At 42.0% G+C, this 19726-nt stretch overlaps 2 protein-coding genes across 2 annotated transcripts in view; both read left to right on the top strand.

Moving 5' to 3' along the window:
- The window catches only part of LOC124712125, a 56710-nt gene extending 39350 nt beyond the window's left edge, over positions 1-17360 (top strand). The window contains exons 3-4 of the mRNA XM_047242424.1: positions 16828-17144; positions 17268-17360. Of these exons, the coding sequence (XP_047098380.1) occupies positions 16828-17144; positions 17268-17360 (410 nt within the window). The remainder of the gene's footprint in view (positions 1-16827; positions 17145-17267) is intronic.
- Positions 17361-17789: 429 nt separating this feature from the next.
- Positions 17790-18887, top strand: LOC124712126. The gene has a single exon (XM_047242425.1). The coding sequence runs from the start codon at positions 17790-17792 to the stop codon at positions 18885-18887; it is 1098 nt and encodes a 365-aa protein (XP_047098381.1).
- Positions 18888-19726: the final 839 nt, after the last annotated feature.

Genomic DNA, 19726 nt, shown 5'->3' on the forward strand with positions numbered 1-19726 from the left:
TATCCTATCTGGAGCCGGTCTATTCTTTAATACAAGAGATTGGTGGTAACAATGTGGTGCTATGAGGAAGTTCATTAATAACATCCTGAAAATCTTTCAGGAAGACATCCCACGTTGCATGTCTTTTTCCACAATACAGTCGGCACAGGTTTCCTAGGTCCTTCATCGTTCTCTCTGAGGGGTTTGAACAGGGTTTAAACCTTGAGATGAACACGGGTTATATTTTGTGCCTCCGTAACATTCTCTTCCAAATCTCTGATTTGTATTGCGGGCCATTGTCAGAAAAAACTACATCAACCGTCCCGACCTGGGTCAATAAGTCTTTGCAGAACGCCTTGCTTACCGTGAGGCCCGTGGTTCTCCGTAGTGGTGTCAGAGTAGCGAACTTAGGCGTTAGTTCTAACACTACCAGGATGTACCTATATCCCGTTGGCGTCGTCGGCAAAGGACCCATTATATCAGTGGCCGCAATATGGCGCAATTTCTTGGGTATGAATGGGTACATCGGGGCTTGCAACGCTACTGTTGTCGTCTTTGCCTTTTGGCACCTTTTGCAGACGGCCAACACCTTTCTTATTCGCCTCTCCATGTTTTTAAAGTGACATATCCCTTTTAATTTTAGAAAACATTTACGAGCACCAAAGTGTGCATAACTTAAGTGGGTGTACCAAATTAATTTATTGATGACTTCTTCTGGCACACACACTACCCATAGTGACTCGTCCATATTCGTTCTATAGAAGAGAATGCCCTTTCTAAGGAGGTAGTGTTGGCGTATATTTGCCTATGTACGATCCCTCCATTTCCGTTTTATCTCCAGGAGTGTGGTATCCTTGACCTGTTCCGTCCTGATATTCTGTATAGTGACAGTAATGAAATTCTTGAACGCCACCTTTCGGAGGTAAAACAACGAAAAATGTTCGTGTTCTAGCTCCTCTGCTGCCTGTTCCGTTATGCCTATCGGTGAACGCGACAACGCGTCGGTAAAACATTTGTGGACCCTGGTACGTGTACTGTCGTGAACTCGTATTCCTGTAATGCGGTAATCCATCGAGCCAGTCTTCCGTACGTGAGTTTGGCAGTCAGCAGGAACTCAAGTGCCTTGTGATCAGTATATGCCTTTGTTTTTCTGCAAAAAAGGAAATATCTGAATTTTTGAAAACCCCAAACTGTGGCTAGGGCTTCGAGTTCCGTCACCGAATAATTGCGTTCACTCTTCGTCAAAACTCTACTCCCAAACGCGATAGTTTTGTGAACCTGTTTTCCGTCCTGCTCGTACTCCTGAAATATCATCACCCCTAATCCAGTCTTCGCACTATCCGTCGCCATGCAAAATTCCTGCAAGTCCGGGTGTGACAGTATGGGAGCCGTAACAAGTGCTGATTTGAGCGCCCGAAACTCCCTGTCCGCATTCTCGTCCCATACCAATGGTGTCTTCTTACTCGTTAACTGACAGAGGCGAGGCGTCGCTAAAGAGCTCACATAAACAAATTTCTTGTAGAAATTGGTTATTCCGAGGAATCCCCTCAGTTGCTTCCCCGTTTTTGGAGTAGCAAATTCGGCTACAGCCGCCAGGTTTTCGGGATCAGGAGAAATACTTTCACTATTTACAATGTGACCCAGAAAGTGCACCTGACTGCTTCCAAAACATGATTTCCTGATTTTTGCCGTTACCCCATGTTGCTTCAGTCTGCCCAGCATTTTCCCCAGTAGCGCGTTATGTCGTTCCCACGTGCTCTCACCTAAGAGGACGTCGTCGACGTAACAAGTGATCCTTTCTTTTAGGTTGTCACTTAATATACTACTAAAGCCTCTAATGAATTTGGCTGACGAGATACTTAAACCGAATGGCAACCTACAGAATTGGAAGCACTGTCCAAATGCAATGAATGCAGTGTGCTTACGGCACGCTGCACCCAGCTCGATTTGCCAGAAGCTAGACATCATATCTAATGTGGTGAATACAGTGATCACGTGGAATTTGTGGAGTAGTTCCTCTAATCGTTCAGGTCTGTCCGTTTCCGGGACAATAATTGTATTGATCTGACGCGAATCTAATACAAGCCGGATTCCGCCATCCTTCTTCTCGACTCCTCTGATGTTGCCGGTTCAATGACTCCATCATCCCTCTTTTTTTGTAATTCTGACAAAACTCTGTCTCGGTATGCCCAAGGTATGATGTTGGGTGGGACGCGGAAAGGTCTATGTTTCCTGACATTGAATTTGTATCGGTATCCTTTTATTGTACCGGTCTTAGGAATGACAAACAGATTTGCTGTGAGTTTGTGCCCTTGGCAGTCAAAGTCAATTTGCGTCTGTTGCGAAATTTCAGTGCCTTTCCCCATTAGCGCGCCCCTCACTTTCGATTTCCTTACTGCAAGCGTTGGTGGATTTACGGAGTCTCTACATTCATTATATAGAGAGTCAGATATTGCTGACAGCTCGCTTCCACTGTCTGTTATCGCCATGCAGTTGATCTCGCCTATCTTTATTTTTACCAGAGGGTATATTTCTGCCCTACATTTCGTATCCTTTTCTTCTAATAGTAGTTTACCCATATCTTCGTATTCTAGCATGTTCATTTGACCGTATCCGATATTGTTTTCGGGCTGTCTTTGTGTTGTGCCCGACCTGTGGCCTAGTCAATAATCATTGTCTATTTCGATCGCTTGTACGCGTCCCGGATTTGGTGGCCGAATTTTAACTTCATGCCTGTTTTCGGTGCGTCCGTTTCCTTGCCAATTTTGATACGTCTGCGTTCGGTTGTGGCTTCTGTTGTTGCTCCACTGTCCGCTATTACTCCTCCACTTGTTCGCTCTCTGATCATTATGCTGCCTGTTATTTCGATTGTTTGTCCAATTGGGATTGTTCCCTGTCTGATTTTCACGTTGGACGTTTCGCTGAGGCGATCTACGACCATCATTGTGCCAGCCCTGTCCTCTACCGTTTTCGTTCTGGTTATCCCAATTAGACCTTTGTGTGTCCTTTTGAACTTTCCTTCTCTGTTTTGCTGCTCATTAAAAGCGAAATCGAGTTCCCTTAACGTGCCTTTAAATATCTGGATGTTGTCGCCGCACCTACCAGCTAGGGTTTGTTGATACGCGATCTGTAATTTCATGCAGCATAATCTGATTATTTCTGCTTGGCTACGCGGTTGGTCTAAGTACTGGTTTCGTTTGATCATGTTTTCGAAATATTTGACGGGGCTGCGGAAACCTGAACTTTCAAAATTTCGGCTCATCATGAGTTCTTGTTTAATTCTGTTTTGCGTTTCTTTCGACCAATACTTGTTGAGGAACGCAGTACGGAATTCTTCATAGGTATTGCAAGTTCTCGTAATGTTTCGCATCCACTCTGCGGTGGCGCCTTCCATATGTGAACAGACAAAGTCTAGCTGATATCGGAGCGGCCAATGCGGTGGTAAACTTAGGTGAAATTGTCCGATGAATGTTTTCCGGTGCAACAGATTACCGTCGTTTTTGTAGTGCTGGAACCGCCGGACCGATATAAAGTGCTTAAAATCGAAGTTGTCTTCTGACTTCGGTATCTCACGTCTTTCTAGTCTTCCTTCCTGTTCACTGTACCGGCAGTTTTCGTTCCTCATTGTAACGGCACATTCGGAATTATACAGTTGATGTGCGGTGGTTCGGATTAACGGACTGCAATTACTGGAGTCGACCGTAATGTTGCTATTCGCACGGTTGTTGATAAGTGGGGCAGGTGGAGTCAAAGGGTTTGTCTGTTCTGTGCCACCGTTGGCCATATTAAATTCCCTCTCCGTGTTCCCATGGTGGATTACATTAATTTCTGATCCGCTATTCACCGTTTGCGTGTGACTGGTTGGCACTGAAATTGCTCCTGTTCTCGTCGTTTAGAACTACACTAGCGACTAGCAAAGTGAAGCCTCAGCATAGAACGAAAAAGACATGTGATCAGCAATTTACTTTACTTCCCTAACCGCTGTTGCGAATGTACGACCACTACAGTAATCTGACGCTTATCGCTGCAAAGGTTCTCGCCTCAGCGAGGTAACATAAATTCTACCTCACCAAAAGCTTCTGTAAGCACCTTCACGGCTGCCGTGGAACACCAGACGATCCTCAGGCTCTCGCTACAAGTCCTCTGTCCCAGTAATGAGGTCGCACACCTCGCCAGGACCAACCTCTCTCCTCGACGCCCCAGAAACAAGTGTTTCTCAGTCGCTAAGCTTTTTCGTAGCCCCTGCTCTTTCTTTCTTCCCCCCTTTAATGTGCGTGGCCAATCATGTTGCTGGAAGGCGTTCGTTTCCGAGCGCCGACCAATCTCAGTTTTGCAACCGACCGAAGCTTCTAGAAGCTTCCAGACTGTTCCAGAAGCTTCCTCTCCGGCCGTTGGGAAAACCACTTAAAGCCGCCTCTCGTTTTGTGACCGAGCCCCTGTGTCTTCTCCTTGTCCTCGGCCACATGGCTCGCGCTAAGCCGCGGTCCACCCGCCTGGGGTTTCCAGGAGCTTGCGGACACTGTTGTCTTCAGCTCTCTGGCCTGCCTGCCTCGCTTGTGTCTTTCCCGTTCTCCTGCCAGCCTCCCGTCTCCGTCCGCTTCACTATCGCCCAACGTGCAGATATTCTGCTACAAATTAAGATCCCTAGCCGATGTCAGTATCGTTAATGGTTTCCTGTCTCGATGTTTATACTATTAAAGGGGCTCCTTTCCGGAGTAGTAGTTGTAATGTTGCTCAAAATGATGCCACCTTACAAAATATGGAGCTCCTTGAATGTATAAGTTGTTATCCGTTACGTTCTGTACGAGAATAAGTTCCTGTTTAGCATTCAGAACAACTGGTCATATGTTCTCAAAGTATCCCACAAGCAATTTTAAAGGTATACACGCAGTAAATCTCTTGTACTCTTCCACTGTTCTATCCAATGGCTCATCTATGAACCATACAGCATTTTCTAAATCGTTCAAATCCGAGGGAGAAGCGAGACATAGGTTAGTTTATGTTATCCCTACATTACATACGTGGTCAATCTCGATCCCGTTAAGTTCATATCATATCTTATGAAACAGGACTGCTTAACAATTGTGTGTAAGGTTCAATGCCACTGTAACAGTACCATCTCTTTTTGTAAATGATATATGAAACTCTGACAATGGGAGGGTTAAAGTGTCTTGGTGTTGGATGACAATCTTAACTTCGTCGTTCGTGTTAAATATGGCTGATGCATAAGCTTTATGCGAGAATTTTTCCTGCCACATGATACACTTGTCATATTCCACCGGGCTAATTATATTGCACGAAGTCATTGGATGGCATCAGACCCACTGATTTAAGAAACTGTTAGTTTGCACATGTTATCACCTTACTGTTCTGCTGTGAAGTGCCACATTGTGCGTTGTGTTCTCTGGTTTTATATCTTATACCCTTCCTGTCTACGTTGACAATATATGGCCACTGCGACCCCTGGCTGGTTGAAGCTCGCAACTGATGTTTCTGGTCTGGCAAGTAAAGGTTCTGCCTTAAATATGTCCTGGCTGGTTGAAGGCCATCGCCGCTTCTGGGTCTCTGCTCATTCAAGGTCACTCCTGGTTCCACTTTAGATGTAGCTCTACAATGATTTTGTCGCAGCGAAAATGGACAAGTTGACTATCCTTGTCCACAATACACAGCTCCAGATAGTCCGAAGCGAAAACTGTTATTGAGAGGCGCCGGCCGCGGTGGTCTCGCGGTTCTAGGCGCGCAGTCCGGAACCGCGCGACTGCTACGGTCGCAGGTTCGAATCCTGCCTCGGGCATGGATGTGTGTGATGTCCTTAGGTTAGTTAGGTTTAAGTAGTTCTAAGTTCTAGGGGACTGATGACCACAGGTGTTAAGTCCCATAGTGCTCAGAGCCATTTTTTGTTATTGAGAGGTAAATAGCATTGGTAGGGGTCTCAACAATTTTGTACCCTGAGAGATGGCAGGGCACTCTCACTTTTGATACTGTGTCATGCTGCTTAATGTTCATAGGGAAAGCGATCTTTATTACTTGGTTTCTACATTTGATACGATCTGACTTTATTCATATGATGAAATGGTCGGCAGTAGTTAATGCTCTTGCTTGTGTGCTCTGGAGAAGGCATAGCAGTAGGCTTTACCTGTGTTCAAAGGAAGAGGGTGCCGAGTTAATTGACAGCAGTAAAAGCATATGGTGGCTGAGAGCCGAGGGGAGCTTTTTTTCTGCGGAATGGACGGGCGTATCTGGGTGGAAATATTTGAGGACAGTTTCCTGGTCTAACTGTGCAAACACATGTGGTGGCGCCAGTCGGTCAGCGGCCGCATCCAGATGAGCTGACTAGGGCCAAGGATTTGCTGGAGCTTTGACCGGAGTATTGTATGATCTGATTGCCAGCAATAGAGCAGAGTACGGGGCCTTGTTAGGTAGAAAGTGGATGAGATGGCTGAGAGTTTTTGCGAATTCCACGGGACAGGGCAGTAGGGGCCAGGCGTCCAGACTCTGCCACAAAACATATATTTGAAGGAATGAAGCTTTTAGCGAATTTATGGGCGTTCTTTACAAAGTTCAAAATGGATACAACAGGGGAGATGTTTTTACGGAGGGCTGTGGTTCAATCCAAGTCATGCTCTTATCAAAGACACGGGGTAAATGCGTGGGAAAGAGGGCGCGAAGCTGAATCTTTTTTACTTTTTTCCCTATTAATTTTTAAAGTCTCTGGTTGGTCAAATCTGTGTATGGAGAGCAGGTGGGAGGTCTCCCAGTTTCGAATGCCGAGCTCTAGCTCGTGATTGGCTTGTGCTGAAGTGGGTGTGGTCTAAGCATGCAAATGTGCTATGCTACTGAACTGCAGAGGAAAGCTGTAGAGAAAGGGAAGAACATTCAGGTACTGGCGCTTCGCTAGGTCTTTACCTAGTTGGTGAGACTTGTGTCCTTTGTTAGTGTGCCACTTAGAGCCTGTGCCAGTTACCATCTGAGCTGTCAGAGGTACTGCTTCTTGCATCACACACACGACAAGTTGTGTGTGGGTGTACTTATTTTTTGGAGTCGGCCGTCTAAATGTTTTACATATTCCGTTACGCATAGTTGTGTCACGGAGTCAAATTGGTTTGGCACACCAGCAGACAGGTCCACCTGTACACTGGAATCCACCATGGTTTCAGAGGCTCTTAGGGAAGTATCTGCGTTCCGAATAGCTGAACGCAAGACCTCGTACTTGCATATATCCAGGCACACACCGTTAATAACAGATTGCCGCTGTCCGCGACTGCCCTCGGCGGGCACTTTGTGCTGTGCCGCCCTCACTTGCAGAAGGGTAAAGTATTCGCTGCCTCAGCGTAGGGCTCCAATATATGCTTCGCAGCACCCTGTTCTTTGGATCCATGTTTTTCTCTGTGCAATTGTTGAGTATAGATGCTTGATAGTAGCATAGTTTTTGGGCCGGGAATTTAAGGAGATGGGACCTGGGTAAACTGAAAGAACCAGAGATTGTACAGAGTTTCAGGGAGAGCATAAGGGAACAATTGACAGGAATGGGGGAAAGAAATACAGTAGAAGAAGAATGGGTAGCTTTGAGGGATGAAGTAGTGAAGGCAGCAGAGGATCAAGTAGGTAAAAAGGCGAGGGCTAATAGAAATCCTTGGGTAACAGAAGAAATATTGAATTTAATTGATGAAAGGAGAAAATATAAAAATGCAGTAAATGAAGCAGGCAAAAAGGAATACAAACGTCTCAAAAATGAGATCGCCAGGAAGTGCAAAATGGCTAAGCAGGGATGGCTAGAGGACAAATGTAAGGATGTAGAGGCTTGTCTCACTAGGGGTAAGATAGATACTGCCTACAGGAAAATTAAAGAGACCTTTGGAGAGAAGAGAACCACTTGTATGAATATCAAGAGCTCAGATGGAAACCCAGTTCTAAGTAAAGAAGGGAAGGCAGAAAGGTGGAAGGAGTATATAGAGGCTTTATACAAGGGCGATGTACTTGAGGACATATTATGGAAATGGAAGAGGATGTAGATGAAGACGAAATGGGAGATACGATACTGCGTGAAGAGTTTGACAGAGCACTGAAAGACCTGAGTCGAAACAAGGCCCCGGGTGTAGACAACATTCCATTAGAACTACTGACGGCCTTGGGAGAGCCAGTCATGACAAAACTCTACCATCTGGTGAGCAAGATGTATGAGACAGGTGAAATACCGTCAGACTTCAAGAAGAATATAATAATTCCAATCCCAAAGAAAGCAGGTGTTGACAGATGTGAAAATTACCGAACTATCAGTTTAATAAGTCACAGCTGCAAAATACTAACGCCAATTCTTTACAGACGAATGGAAAAACTGGTAGAAACGGACCTCGGGGAAGATCAGTTTGGATTCCGTAGAAATGTTGGAACACGTGAGGCAATACTAACCTTACGACTTATCTTAGAAGAAAGATTAAGGAAAGACAAACCTACGTTTCTAGCGTTTGTAGACTTAGAGAAAGCTTTTGACAATGTTGACTGGAATACTCTCTTTCAAATTCTAAAGGTGGCAGGGGTAAAATACAGGGAGCGAAAGGCTATTTACAATTCGTACAGAAAGCAGATGGCAGTTATAAGAGTCGAGGGGCATGAAAGGGAAGCAGTGGTTGGGAAGGGAGTGAGACAGGGTTGTAGCCTCTCCCCAGTGTTATTCAATCTGTATATTGAGCAAGCAGTAAAGGAAACAAAAGAAAAATTTGGGGTAGGTATTAAAATCCATGGAGAAGAAATAAAAACTTTGAGGTTCGCCGATGACATTGTAATTCTGTCAGAGACAGCAAAGGACTTGGAAGAGCAGCTGAAGGGAATGGACAGTGTCTTGAAAGGAGGATATAAGATGAACATCAACAAAAGCAAAACGAGGATAATGGAATGTAGTCAAATTAAATCGGGTGATGCTGAGGGAATTAGATTAGGAAATGAGACACTTAAAGTAGTAAAGGAGTTTTGCTATTTGGGGAGTAAAATAACTGATGATGGTCGAAGTAGAGAGGATATAAAATGTAGACTGGCAATGGCAAGGAAATCGTTTCTGCAGAAGAGAAATTTGTTAACATCGAATATAGATTTAAGTGTCAGGAAGTCGTTTCTGAAAGTATTTGTATGGAGTGTAGCCATGTATGGAAGTGAAACATGGACGATAACTAGTTTGGACAAGAAGAGAATAGAAGCTTTCGAAATGTGCTGCTACAGAAGAATGCTGAAGATAAGGTGGGTAGATCACGTAACTAATGAGGAGGTATTGAATAGGATTGGGGAGAAGAGAAGTTTGTGGCACAGTTTGACTAGAGGAAGGGATCGGTTGGTAGGACATGTTTTGAGGCATCAAGGTCTCACAAATTTAGCATTGGAGGGCAGCATGGAGGGTAAAAATCGTAGAGGGAGACCAAGAGATGAATACACTAAGCAGATTCAGAAGGATGTAGGTTGCAGTAGGTACTGGGAGATGAAGAAGCTTGCACAGGATAGAGTAGCATGGAGAGCTGCATCAAACCAGTCTCAGGACTGAAGACCACAACAACAACAACCACAGATTCAGATAAGATTCAAATAAAGCGATTAGTTCTGGTTAGTGCGGGTGCATTGATCCCCAGTTGATCACTTTGTTAACCATAGGCTGCACATTATTGAAAACGATTGTCAGATAAAATGTTTGTATGGCATTTCTTTAGCCATCATTTGACAGTTGATATTAAGAAAGAATAAATCAGTTGTTATTTAGACCCCAACTCCTCCCAGTATAATTTAACATGAACCGCTTCCTCTTCCATCGCCCATTTCAGTTAGTTGTTCGACCTCCTAGACTGGCCTAAACCTGATAACTTCCGACCCTAGGCGCGCCCCTAGTACACCGTAAATTGAAGTACATCCTCCTTATTGTACGTAATTTCCTGTTTTGTTATTTAACGGCAGCCCTGGATGCCCACTCTCAAATCCTGACCGCTTGGGCTCCTGCACACTGCTACCACGAGGCATATGTAACAACCGCCTCCCCTCTTTCCCAAACCCTGTATACATTTACAATTGGTGACCAGAAGTGGGGTCATATACATTTACAGTTTAAAATAAGATACGTAATAAATTAACAATGTACAGCTGGTAGCACAAATGTATGTAAACATAGTTCAAATCGAGCGAGGTGGCGCAGTGGTTGGCACATTGGAGTCATATCCGGGAGGACGACATTTCAAACCCGCGTCTGGACATCCTGATTTAGGTTTTCCGTGATTGCCCTAAATTGCTTCAGGCAAATGCCAGGATGGTTCCTTTGAAAAGGCAAGGTTGACTTCCTTCCCCATCCTTCCCTACTCTGATGGAACCGATGATTTCACTGTTTGGTCCTCTCCTCTGAATCGACCAAACGTACACTGGTGGTGTCCAAAATTAAAGCACCAAACCGCTGTTTCCCCGTCCTGTCTTTAATTCACGATATAATCATACAAACTGTCAACCAAATTTCCATATGATCTTGTTCTGCACAGAACATGGCATTCCGGTCAATGGACAACCACATCTATAACGACGTCAGGCCACCAATGAAACGAGGTACTATTTTCCGGATAGCGTCGTATCCACAATCGCTATGTACACAGCCACAGGTGGTGCAGTATGGCACAGAGAAGATGCCTACCAGACTCTCAGCGGTGGAGGGTCAGAGAAAGAAGGGAATCAGGACAGTCCTGATGGCTTAGTGTGAATCGTCCTGTTGTTTCTCGGATGTGGTGACAGTGTATAGAGACCGAAACTGTATCTGGAAGACCAGGGCAGGACCGACCACGAGTGACTTCAAAAGAGAGGATCGTTATTTGGCTATAAGTGCAAGACAGTACAGCCTTAGTACTGCATGGCAACTGGAAAGTGAGCTCTCAGCATCCATGGACGTGTTGTAAAGAGACAAACGTTGTGCAGAAGGCTTCACAGAGTGCCCTTTGTTGTTGGAGACCTGCTGTATGTCTACCTCTGACGTGTCTACACAGAAGGGAACGTTTAGAATGGAGTCATCAACATGCTACCTGGGTGGTCGAACAGTGGCCCAATGTTGTTTTCAGAGATGAGTTCTGATTTAGTCTGGATAGTGATTCTCAATGGATTTGCATATGGAGGAAACGTGGAACACGATTTTGGGACCCAAACATTGTGGAAAGAGACTGATATCAAGGAGTATCCCTAATGGTGTGGGTAGGGATTATGTTGACCACTCAAACACCTCTTCATGAAACTGTGTGGTTAAATCGTCGAGCTTTAACTGCTGTCATATATCATGACGAGATCTTGAGACCTATTTTGCGGTTGTTGCGAGGTACTGTGGCCCCAAACTTCGTACTGATAGACGATAATGCTCGACCTCGTAGAACACAGCTGGTTGATGTTTTCTTGGAAATGGTAGATATTGTACACATGGCGTGGCCTGCTCGCTCTCCCGGTTTGAACCCCATAGGGCATGTCTAAAAAGCACTGTGAGATGGCTTGCAACACGTCAGCATCCACCAACCACTCTCCAAAACTGGGAGCAGCTCTGTTGGAAGAATGGGCGTCATTCCCTCAACATGGGACTGATGACATCATTCATGGCATGCTCCATCATTTTCAGGCCTGTACTGGAGCCAGAGTTAGTCACACCCCACACGGAGCACATTACCAGCTGTCAGAATGTGTGTGCAAATGCGTTAAGTCGTAAAAAAAACGAAAAACATTTTTGTCTACCATTATGCATGTTGCAATTTTCTACATTCTGTATTCTTTACATAGTTTCTACTTTACTACTACCTGTTTATACTGTTCTGTGGCAAAATAAAATCACCCTTACAAAATTTCCGTTTGTTGTATTAATTATGGACACCAGTATAGTTCAAGTATACTAAAACCGCCCATTTAGACATACTATAGGCAGAGGACCAACTTCTGTCGAGGTGATATTGAATGCCTAAATCTTGTATTTCTCACTGTAATTTTTATTGGTATCTCGCTTAACAGGTAAAAACACTGTTGTCTAGATATTCTGAAAAATTAGCACGATGACTCCTCCTCATTCAGCTCCTTATATAGAGTGTGGAACTCTCTTTCACAGTCTCGATTTTTTAACATTTTTCCAACCCATACTCTTTTTGCTCTATATTCCTCATCACCAATCATTCCTAACAGATTTAAACTAAATTTCGTCATTTTATGACGATCTATCATGTGATTTTGAATAAAGCTGTTTCTCAGCAACTGTATTCAATTTTTAAACAAAGGAATTTTATAGCCAACCTGTTGCAAATAACTTAGGTGCAATTGACCTAGGTTTCAACATCTACTAGGGTTTCCTTCATCATAATGAAATTATTGATGAATTCTATACATAATGCATAGAAATTTAAGTATCACAATAAAACAATCTTAACTAAGACGAAAACTCGTTAAGCACAAAGGTTACTTAAATAAAATTACATTACAAAAAGCAATGGTCAGAGTTTAGAGCAGCTATGCTCAAGTCAGATTTGAAATAAAATACATTCCAGCCTTGTCACGTATGCCTAGCTAGGAATAACATCTGACTGATTGGCCCAGAGGCTTATATTGCTGCCTCGAAAACAATATAAGGTAGCACTGCCAGTCGGGCGTGAATAGTGACATGTGTCAATGCGAAACATTATAACAGAAACTACTGAAAAATTACAGTTAATTATAAAACCAAATTAAAGGGAAGGGAGCTTAATGTATTTCTGATGTTACGCAGTTGTGAGACAGGTGAAGTATAGTAGCCATGTATTAGGCTTTACAGAAATTACTGTTACGTAAAGGACAGAATAGTATAAAAAATTTATACAAACAGCTGTAGAACCAAGAAATATCTGTATGAAGTTAGCTACAGTAGTACCCATCTAAGATTCCAAGAAAATGATAATTCAGAACTAGAGGCAAAAAATATAGTAAAAAATAGGGGAATCAAAAGGCTGCAAGTAGTGGATTAAAACCTCTGAAAAATTTTTTGTTATGTAATTGCAACTGTCCATTGAGATGAGGCCATCGTTCGGAGACATATGCTTGAAAATCTTCTGCTCTTTGAGTACGTCCAGTATATGACCTTTCTTTTCTCTATACAAAACGGAAATTTCTTCAATTCTTTTCGGTTTCTGATTGGAAATTAGCAGGCGATCAGCTAAAGTGGAATTACGTACATTAGTACCTCTTTTTCCCAATAAATTTTCTTTGTACCTGACACTAAAAGCTCTTCCAATTTGTCCTATATAAGAAATGGGACATGTTTCTCAAGTGATTTTATATGCTCCTGAATTATATATAGGAGCAACTGTTGACTTGAGATTGTGAACAAGATTTTATGCAAATTATTATTAGTGGAGAAGGTAACTTTTTATCCATATTTTTTAATAAGAAAACGAGGAATTTTATAAGAAACGGGGCCTAGAAATGGAATCGAGAAAACATTTTTGTGCTCATTATTGTCAGAAACAGCACTGACGCCTGACGTAGTTACTTTAGTGTCACTTTTAGCTTTGAAGATCTTGTTAACTATTAAGGGATCATAGCCTCTATTAACAGCAATAGTTTTTATTATATTCGTCTCTTTAATGAGCTTATCAGGTGTCAAAGGTACAGAAACTGCACGATGAATGGCTGACTGGAATAAAGCTTTTTATGGGACTGAGGATGCACTGAAAAGCGGCCACAATTTGATCTGTATTAGGAGCAGAATAATTACTGAAGAATTTCTTTTCTAGCGAATTGATGAAAATATCGGCTAGGATGTCTGCCAGTGTGTTACACATTGCCAAGTCGTCAGGCTGATGGTACAGTTTGCCACTGAAATCCGAATAATTGTATTTTACTATTATTCTTAGCAAACGAACTAGTCAGTGATCTTTTTTTTAAGTATGCAGGTTTTTAAATGGTGTCAATGGTAATTTGAACAAACAATGTAGTTATCTTGATCACACTGCAGATCTTTGATTTTACTGACTATATTTTGACTTCTGAACACCGAAAACTATTTTGAAAAACAAAGGATTTTTTTTATTTTATCATCGAGAAACCCTGCTAACTAATGATATACACTGTTCGTACTGTTCAGAATAGCGGATATCAATGGTGACTTTTGTGTACTTTAAACTGGGAACGCAATTTTAGGGTCTGTGGCTCTAAATTCCGATCATTGCTTTTCAGAATGCAATTTTACATAAGTAACCTTTGCACGTCATGACAACTGTCATCTTAATCAAGGTTTTTATTTATCATATACATATAACGTCATACAGTGATTTTCGATTTGTATCGTAATGCCTTAGTTTACGAAAGTTCAGGTTTGATTTGATTGCATCTCTTGCTTGATTTCAGCATGCCAGAAAAGAGAAACTGGCAGTGAAAGGGAGAAAGTCCTTGCAGTTTGGTCCAGTGCGATGGACGATGACGTAGTCCAAACTTGGAAAAATAACACAAGTTCACCTTTAAGTAATGATCCTTTTGAATTGCTGCAAATTGCAGTGCATGTATCCACAGCAACTTTTGACTTTTGAAATGATGGGCTGTGCTATTCTGTGGCTAAAAGCCAGACTCTTAAAATATTCTCCATTCACCAGGAAAATGTTACAACCAGCCTGCAACATAACAGGACGTTCACCAGTATTTTATCAGTGATCTAGGCTGGTATGATCACAAAACGTATAAACATATAATTTATACTTTCGAGAAGATGAGATAGCCTCCCTCATGACCATGTTACACTTTCTGATTCCATCTTCTATCATAGACAGCAGCTTCTCATAACAAGACATGTCCATCCTAACGGAGTACCAAAATTCTTGCAGACCTTCGGGCCTCAGTTCTTTCAGTAACAGTGAATATATTCCCCTGACCTCGTCCCTTCTTTTCAGCCAGGGTCGAACCCAACAACGGCTGACTTTTCGTTTTCGTTGCCGTTGTGCTCTAATCCGAATATTTACCGTCAATACCAGGGCAATAGCTCCAAAAACAAGTGGATCCTACATGTGCAATATGCTGTATACATGTAAATTTCTATATACCGGGTGATCAAAAAGTCGGTATAAATTTGAAAACTTAATAAACCACGGAATAATGTAGATAGAGAAGATTGATTGAGTAACGTGTTGTGGACCGACGAAGCTCATTTCACGCTCCGAGGGTCTGTCAACGCCCACAACTGCAGACATTGGCCTACCGAAAATCCTAGAACTGTCGTGGAAACTCCATTGCACGACAAGAAAGTCATGGTATGGGTTGGATTTCCCACATCTACCGTTATCGGGCCTTTTTTTCTTCGAGGAAATGCGTGATTCTGGTTTTGTAACTTCTACCGTGACGGGTGAGAGGTACGCCAATATGTTACAGAATCGCATCATCCCCAGCCTGGCTGATAAACACCTGCTGGAATGTACGATGTTTATGCAGGATGACGATCCACCCCATATTGCTAGACGCGTGAAAGATCTCTTGCGCACGTCGTTTGGTGATGATCGTGTGCTCAGCCGCCACTTTCGTCATGCTTGGCCTCCCAGGTCCCCAGACCTCATCTGTGCGATTATTAGCTTTGGGGTTACCTGAAGTCGCAAGTGTATCGTGATCGAGCAGCATCTCTAGGGATCCTGAAAGACAACATCCGACGCAATTGCCTCACCGTAACTCCGGACGTGCTTTAAGTGCTGTTCACAACATTGTTCCTCGACTACAGCTATTGTTGAGGAATGATGGTGGACATATTGAGCATTTCCTGTAAAGAACATCATCTTTGTTTTTTGTCTTACTTTGTTATGCTAATTATTGCTATTCTGATCAGATTAAGCACCATCTGTCGGACATTTTTTTTGAACTTTTGTATTTTTTTGGTTCTAATAAAACCCTATGTCATTCCAAGCCTTTGTGTCAGGTTGTACCTCTGTATCTATATTATTCCGTGATTTATTCAGTTTTCAAAAATATACTGACTTTTTGATCACCTGGTACATGTACGTGTGTAACCAAGAGTCGTAATATAAAACTGTCGAGTCTGTAATTCAGAACAGTACTAATATACATAAGCGAAAAACAAAGGCTTCTGGTGAGTATGTTATGAACCAGCTGTAACATCTTGACGTTCTTTCGACTTTCACGTGCCATATAGTGTGACTACTCAGGAATTCCTCTGACCTTCGATGTTCCAAAACGTGGCAGGACGTTGGGAGTGTCTCCCGACAGTACGCACTTGGCTGTTTAGACGTTTACTGACCGGAAGTTGGTTTCACGTGACGAGGCATCCTGTTCGAAGACGCCATTCATGTTGATGTTTGCCTTGTGCTCCATTTAACTGCTTTCGTTGTTTGTTGCTGCTTCTTGTTATTTCGTTGCTGCTGTTCCGTTTTGTTATTGTTTCTTGTTATTGTTTAGTTTGTTTTAACAAACATGAGTGATTCCCAAGAAACGCTCTATAAGTGTGAGGAATGCAGTTCAGAGTTTACGCCCATATGAGGAAAGTTCATGAACTTGATATCCATGTGTCTAAAAAAGGAAAAGGCAGTGAATTGTGTCCCCAGTGCGGAATTGCATTTATGAGATGCAGTTCATTAAAACGTCATCAAATAACTGCATGGCATGAAGTCGGAGGAAAACAGTCGGAAATGCCGCATTATTTGCCCACAGTGCTCTCTCTCGTTTCTCACCTATGACACACTGAGAACACATATTCAAGAGAACCATGACGTTAGTTTTGAGTGCCAGGAGATAGAATTTGGTTGTCTTGCAGGTTTGTTTTTTACATTTATTGTGTTAGTCACGTTTTAGTAAATTTTGTTGATCCCAAGTACATGACTTAAAAATACTGCCTTAACATTTTTTCAGATTTTGAAGAGTGGAAAATTTCTTACGAAAAAGTAAACCATGTTCGTTATGTAATGAACTGTTCGGAGCAGGAGCGACTAGAAAAACGTGTTCGATATTACCACTGCCATCGCTCTTTCAATTTCAATTCTAAAGGAACAGGTGCCAGGTGTGTCAAAAGTATGGGCATGAATAAAATAGGCAGTACTTGTCCATCCAACATGCAAGTGACAATAACAGAGGACAAATGCTGCTTAAAATTTTTCCAAAACATATGGGACACACCCAAGATGTTGGAAGAACATTTCTGCATGGGAACGAGAGGGCAGAGTTGGCAGGTAAAATGGATTATGTTACACTTATGTACATGAAACATGAAATTATCAAATTTATTTGTGTGAACAGACGTAGGGTCTATCAATGTGCTTCATTTTTATTTCCCTTTTTTTTTCTTTTTTCAGGACGGCTGTCACAGGGTGTTCCTGTTGGACGAGTCTTACAAGATGTCCGAAGTGCACCAATCGCTGCAATGTGGAGAGAATCCATCTCCTTGAGAAAAAAGATTTGCATAATATAAAAAGGGATTTTGATATTGGTTATGCAACGAAGAAGCATGAAAATGATGCAGTGAGTGTGAAATTGTGGGTTGAAGAAATGAAGAGACAAAGTGACAACCCAGTACTGTATTTCAAGCAGCAAAAACAAGTGGATCCTAATTTTCAAGATGAAGACTTCATTCTTATTATAATGACAGACTTTCAGGCCGAACAACTTCTAAAGTATGGAGAAGATAAAATATGTGTGGATGGCACTCATGGCATGACTGCATACGATTTTCAACTTTTTACTATTGTCGTTGTTGATAGATATGGTGCTGGAATGCCAGTTGCATTTTGTTTTTCAAATAGGGGAGACTGTGCTTACTGTCTTTTTATTTCAAATGTGTGTGAGAAAGGGTGGGCACTGTAAAGACCAATGTGTTTATGTCTGATGATGCACCAGCATTTTATAATGCATGGTCAGCAGTAATGGGACCTGCGCCAAACCAGTTGCTGTGTTCTTGGCATATACAACGGAACTGGTCTCAGAATTTAAGGAGAATTTCTGGGAGTAGTGAGAAAAAATCAGTAGTGTTTAGTTCACTAAAGCGACTTCAGACTGAACTGGATATAGATGTTTTTAGTTGTAGTCTGGAGAAAGTGGTGGAAGACTTATTGAATGATCCGGATACTGCAGAATTTGGCAGGTACTTTCTTAAGATGTACTGCCAGCGAGTGGAAAAGTGGGCGTATTGTTTTAGGCACCGATTGGGCATTAATACAAACAATTACTTGGAGTCCCTACATAAAGTTATTAAATACAGTTATCTAGAAGGGAAAAAGTGCAGAAGGCTGGATAAGTCATTAAATGCTTTGTTATGTTTAGTGAGAGACAAAGTATATGAGGGCTTAGTGAAGCTCTCAAAATGTAAACAGTGCTCTAGGGTGTCAAGAGTGAAAACAAGCCACAACAATAGCTCAGCTATAACAAATGGGATGATTTTATGCAGGGGTGAAGGATTGTGGGAAGTGCTTTCTTCCACTGGTTGTGAAGTGTATGTTGTTGTAAAAAATTCAGAACTGACATGCGAAAGAAAATGTTCACTTAAGTGCAACACCTGCAACATATGTGTACATTCGTATAAATGCAGCTGTTTAGACAACATTTTAAATTTTAACATATGTAAGCATATACATGCATGTGCCAAATCATTGTCTGGTGCTGTCCAGGAGAGTGAACAGTGTTCCTTGCCCTCTAGTGCAGACAATGAATATGTGTCAGCATTGCTTTCTGGCAATTCAGAAAAATCTGCTGACACATTTGAACAGGATGTGATGTCTCACTGTGAAACTATAGTTGCACTCAGCAAAGGAACACAGTGTGGACAGGAGACTAAGGCCAAAGTATTGAAGGATCTGAAGAAGATCATTGGTAATCTTAATAAAGATTTTTCTTTCTCAGAAGAAAACACAGTAAATGTGAATGCCAAGATTGAATCTCAGGCTAGATTTTTTTCCACAAAGCAGAGAAGGATTTTGTGAGGGGTGATTAAGTGTTAAAAAAAAAGTAAACTCCAGGTTGGAAATATCAACAATATTAGGAAAAAAATAGTTTGCCACTCACTGTAAAGGTGACATGTTGAGTTGCAGACAGGCACAATGTAAAGAATGTTACACATTTAGTTTTTGGCCAAAGCCTTCTCCAGAAAACAAAACACAAACAGATTAACACTAGCAAGCACACATGACCAATATCTCCCACTGCAGATAGTGGAGATGTGTGCAGGGAGTGTGCTTGCATGTGTAAATCTTTTTGTGTTTTCTTTTCTGAAGAAGTCTTTGGCCAAAAGCTAAATGTGTAACAGTCTTTACATTGTGCCTGTTTGCAGCTCAACATGTCACCTTTACAGCGAATAGCAAACTATCCTTTTCCTAATATTGTTAATGCACATAAAGGTGGTCTTGTACATTATGTCAATTTTTGTGTGTGTGTGTGTGTGTGTGTGTGTGTGTGTGTGTGTGTGTTTTGTGAGTGAGAGAGAGAGAGAGAGAGAGAGATTCCATGTAGTTGAAGGTGAATAAAAATTTAAATTTACTTGTGCATTTTTTGAGTTTTGTTAATCATGGTATACTAAAATAATGCTGTCCCACCATCTTGGCTCATTCAAACTGTATTCTATAATTCAGTGATATCTAATTGTGTAAATAAAACTGAATTGCACAATGAAACATTGTAATTGGTCTGTATCAGTGTTTGGTAAAGGATTTGAGTTAACAAAAGACAACAAAGAAAGTAATGGAATTTGTCATGATTTTACTACTGTGTTTGAGCACAAAAATCAAGGATTTAGTGTCACGCTACAACAAGTCTTAGTTTCTAT

Source organism: Schistocerca piceifrons, chromosome 8, assembly GCF_021461385.2.
Source record: "Schistocerca piceifrons isolate TAMUIC-IGC-003096 chromosome 8, iqSchPice1.1, whole genome shotgun sequence".
Classification (NCBI taxonomy): domain Eukaryota; kingdom Metazoa; phylum Arthropoda; class Insecta; order Orthoptera; family Acrididae; genus Schistocerca; species Schistocerca piceifrons.